Genomic DNA, 4,556 nt, shown 5'->3' on the forward strand with positions numbered 1-4,556 from the left:
GGGTGGACATAAGCTATGTTTGGTCATATAGTGTATTAATATGGCAACTCTAATTCAAACAAGGCTTTAATACACATTTTGGTTAGTGGAAACTAGTAATATGACTGTGAAGTTACCATAATAATAATAATAATAATAATAATAATAATAATAATAATAATAATAATAATAATAATAATTGTAAGGTATTTTTGTAATATGGATAAAATCCGAATAATTTGATAATACTAATTAAAACGTTTCGGACTCCATTGTATATCGTAAACTGTCTGTAATTATTAATATAGAAATTTTGTCTTTGCAAATTTTTTCCCTTCACCGCCAACATCCGCCGACGTCACTTCCGGGTGTCTCCGTCTTTTCGACGTTGCTTTTGTGCCCCTCTGAGCTTCGCCTTTGCTTCACTCATTTACTGCGTCTTTTTACACTTTGTTTTAAAGATTAATTTTGTTCCTCTTCGGCTCGGATTTTCTCCACAGACCTGTCGGAGCTTCTCCCCCTGTGAGTGTCCCCGAAATTACACTGAGCAGTTTTATTTTATTGAATCATCGGAGCTAGCGACGCTGGACTGGAGGACTGCTAGCACAGACGTAGCGAAAGTGTTGTGGTTTAGTTTATCCGAATAAACTCGACGTGTCCGGGTACACTCGTGTAGGAGATATAATGGCGTGGTGTCGTGTGTGTGTTGTGGATTTAGGAGATGTTTCCGTGTGTAAAGCCTGGGCTAGCTCCATGCTAACTGTCTCACAGCGCGTGGGATCTGATTGGAAGAGAAGAGCAGAATTTAATTAGCGGGTTATAAATCAGGCCTGAGCTCTACATCCTGACCTTTAACATACAGACACACAGAGTATTGTTCTGTTTTCATCTTTTAAAAGTCTTTTCTTTCACATCTAAGTGTCCATCTCTACACATTACACTTATTTATTGTCACTGGAATAAAGTTGGTTTGATGTTCGATATTCGCAGGTATGTGGAAATGTGTGTGTGTGTATACAGTATATATATATATATATATATATATATATATATATATATATATATATATATAATTTCATTAATAGGACGTCTATTTTTGGAAGGAAAATTCAATCCAGAGGAATCCCCTTTATGCATTCATGAAGGTTTTTTTGGTTCCATGCATTGTAGGGTTAAGTATCAAAGATCTAAAAGGTGTGCGTCATACCTGACACCTAGATGAACACTTTACAGTCGGTTATATGACTGTAAGTCAGGGGTGTCCAATCTAATCCGGAAAGTTCCGTGGGTGCAGGTTTTGATTCCAGCCGAGCAGGAGCCACACCCGAGTCCACCTGATTAATCCATTGATCTTGACTATCGATGGACTCGGGTGTGCCTCCTGCTCGGTTGGAACAGAAACCTGCACCCACACCACACCGGCCCTTTCCGGATAAGATCGGACGCTCCCGCTGTAAGTCGTTCCCTTCAAATGCTGTTGAAGTTAGAAACGTGTTTAACAATGTCGTATGTAACTTTAGAGACGGTCCCTTAATTTCCACCTTTCCGCGAATATCCAACGTCCAACGGACTTTATTCCAGTCTTACTGTCATTAATCGGAGGTGTAAAGGGTCACGGCACCACATTAACGCTACTTTATATATGGTTGTATGAGTTATGTCATTAGGTAATGTAGTGCTGGGGAGGTTTTCTGGTTAAACGTAATCCGGTCTCGGAAAGTCGTAAACGTGTGGGATTTATGTGTTTTAGTTCAGTGGTGATAGCGGGTTTTGTTTATTTAAAAAGCAGCACCGATAAATTACCGGAAATGTAACAGGGAAATAAAAACCACTGTTGTTACTCCCTCTGACGTCGCAACGAAGTGGGGGCGTGGCTTATTTGATTGACAAGCTGTCAAAGTGCATCGTTATCATAAAGACAGCGTTATGTCCAAGTTGCAGCCATGAATAAAATAAATGAACACATCATTACCAGTGAAGTGTTACGATACTTGAAGATGTGTATTAATAGTAATAATTTGAAAGCTGCAAACAATAAACTGTAGAATAAGAATGTTAACACAACTCTGTAAATATTTTAACGAATTTAACATCTCGGAAACATGTATCGTTTAATGATATTAATATTATATATTCATACAATATGAATGGTGGTGGTGGTGGTGGGGGGGGGGTGGATGAAGCGCTCCGCCCCTTCTGCAAAATCTCATCGAAGGAGGTCATAAGCCCAAAACAAAGAGTCTGACCTGAGTTGTGTGTGTGTGTGTGTGTGTGTGTGTGTGTGTTATCCCTGTGCAGCATTGCGTCACCGGTGTGTGAGCCCTGGCTGAGAAAATAATGTCCCGCGGTTGAAGATGGGCGTCAGCGGCTCCAAAACTAAAGGTTACTGGCCCTTTTCCGGCTCCGGAGGTGGCGATGAAGCGGCCAAAGAAGGAGGAGAGCAGGCTCTGGCCAGAGTGCGCAATTTCCCAAATGGTACCCCCTTCGTGTTTACCAGGAGGAGGTAAATATAGCCATGTAAACACACACACACACACACACACACACACACACACACACACAGAGCAGGGTGAGGAATCATGCTGTTGGATGCAGCTCAATACCAGAAACAGGGATCAGATCATATCGTCCTTCATCACACGTTCGTCCGATTCGGTCAGACGCTATTTTTAAAAGAGGTCTAGAAGTGTATTAGCGCGCGCGGTCGTTTAAAAAGAACACGACTGTTATAGCAGCAAGGCCAGTTGGTTTGTTTCTGCTGTAGACCGAAGACATTTGGGTTTGAGATTAAGCGATGAACACGAGAAGAGAGTTTAAAATTTCCTTCTGCGCAGATGTGCTAAACGACGTAGATCACAGCACGTTTTGTGTCAGATCACCCAGTTTATAGGTGAGCATAAATATCAGGACATGTAAATAGCGCTGAACGTCTGCTCTTGGTTTTAGCCTTCAGTTTCGCCTGTGAAGACTGCATTTGTTGTTAAAAAGGATAAACCATCATGAAGACCAGAGAGCTGTCTACGGGAGAAAAGCGAGCCGTTCTGCACAAACAATGGGCATGTCCAATACAACAATTTGGAATGTCCTGAAAAAGAAAGAAACCAGCGGCGTATTGAGAATCGGGTCGGCCAAGGAAAACAACAACAACAACAGCTGATGACAGGAATATAGTGAGAGCTGTGGAGAAAAACCCCAAAACAACCGTCAGTGACATCACCGACGACCTCCACAGGGCAGGGGTGAAGGTATCACAATCCACCGTTCAAAGAAGATTTCCAGAGCAGAAATATAGAGGCGTACCACAAGAAGCAAACCACTCATCAGCAGGAGCTCGCAAAGACGTACAGAGACGAGCCACAGAAGTTCTGGAACCAAGAGCAACCTCTACCAAAGTGATGGACAGGTCAAAGCGTGGAGAAAGAACGGACCCAAGCTCACCTGTGAAACATGGTGGCGGTAGTGTCATGGCTTTACAGAGATCTACAGAGGGAATCTGCAGAGAAATGCATCTAAATGAATCAGGAGGAACTTCATCATGCAGCAAGACCTCATCGGGGGAAGGTTTTAGTTTGGACTTGACCTTTTCACTTCCTGAAGAGAGAAATTAACTGACCTTACTGTTCCAATAGTTTCAGAGTGTACTCTATCTATCTGTCCGTCTGTCTAGTCAACATTTACAGTTCAGCTTACAGTCGTGGCTTTTTCTGTTTTTGACCGGTTGCTACGGCGATATGAGAGATTGCTGAAAAGTACACTTTTTTGCTTTCTCAGGTAGAGCAGTGCTGTTACTGAGTACTTCTTACACACTCAACTTATTAAAGTGTGTGTGTGTGTGTTTTTCTTTCCTTCTTTTTTTAAAGCTCTAAGTACTTTGATGAGGATGGAGACCTGGCTCACGAGTTCTATGAGGAGACGGTGGTGACAAAGAACGGACGCAAGAGAGCCAAGCTGAAGAGGATCCACAAGAACCTCATACCTCAGGTGTGTGTGTGTGTGTGTCTCTCTCATCTTTCCTTCATTCTTATTTTCCCTCCCTTCCTTTCTCTGTCTTGTTTTTTTCTCTCTCTCTTATTTCTCTTATATTCTCTCCTTCTCTCCTTTAATGGAATTGATTTTTCCTTCTTTTTTTTCTTTTTGTTTTTTTTTGTTATATTGATTTTTTTTTTAAATAATGGTTTCACTTTTTTTGATGTTAGATTGAACCAATAACACTCTCTCTCTCTCTCTCTCTCTCTCTCTCTCTCTCTGTAGGGAATTATAAAGCTGGATCATCCCTGCCTCCATGTAGATTTTCCTGTCGTTATATGTGAGGTTTGATGAAGGATGAACTTGGATCACACACACACACACACACACACACACACAAAGAGACCGAAGATTCCGTCCCCCTCTGGACCATGTACACCTGTGTGTGTGAATGAGATTGGATCCTGAATCAGTTCTGTGTGTGTAGCAGCCTGCAGGAACTGTGTGTGTGTGTGTGTGTGTGTGTGTGTGTGTGTGTGTGTGTGTGTGTGATGTGGCAAAGACAAATCTCTGCTGCGTCTGCCTGTATCTGAGGTGTCCCAGTGTGCGTG

At 42.1% G+C, this 4,556-nt stretch overlaps 1 protein-coding gene across 1 annotated transcript in view; it reads left to right on the forward strand.

The window, feature by feature from the left end:
- Positions 1-335: 335 nt before the first annotated feature.
- Positions 336-4,556, forward strand: part of tusc2b (tumor suppressor 2, mitochondrial calcium regulator b) — a 4,723-nt gene continuing 502 nt past the window's right edge. Inside the window, exons 1-4 of the mRNA XM_017451074.3 lie at positions 336-501; positions 2,278-2,482; positions 3,840-3,960; positions 4,231-4,556. The exon at positions 4,231-4,556 is cut by the window's right edge and continues 502 nt beyond it. Coding sequence (XP_017306563.1) covers positions 2,334-2,482; positions 3,840-3,960; positions 4,231-4,296 — 336 coding nt within the window. The 5' untranslated portion in view covers positions 336-501; positions 2,278-2,333 and the 3' untranslated portion in view covers positions 4,297-4,556. The remainder of the gene's footprint in view (positions 502-2,277; positions 2,483-3,839; positions 3,961-4,230) is intronic.

This window comes from Ictalurus punctatus, chromosome 21 (assembly GCF_001660625.3).
Source record: "Ictalurus punctatus breed USDA103 chromosome 21, Coco_2.0, whole genome shotgun sequence".
In the NCBI taxonomy this organism is placed as follows: Eukaryota; Metazoa; Chordata; class Actinopteri; order Siluriformes; family Ictaluridae; genus Ictalurus; species Ictalurus punctatus.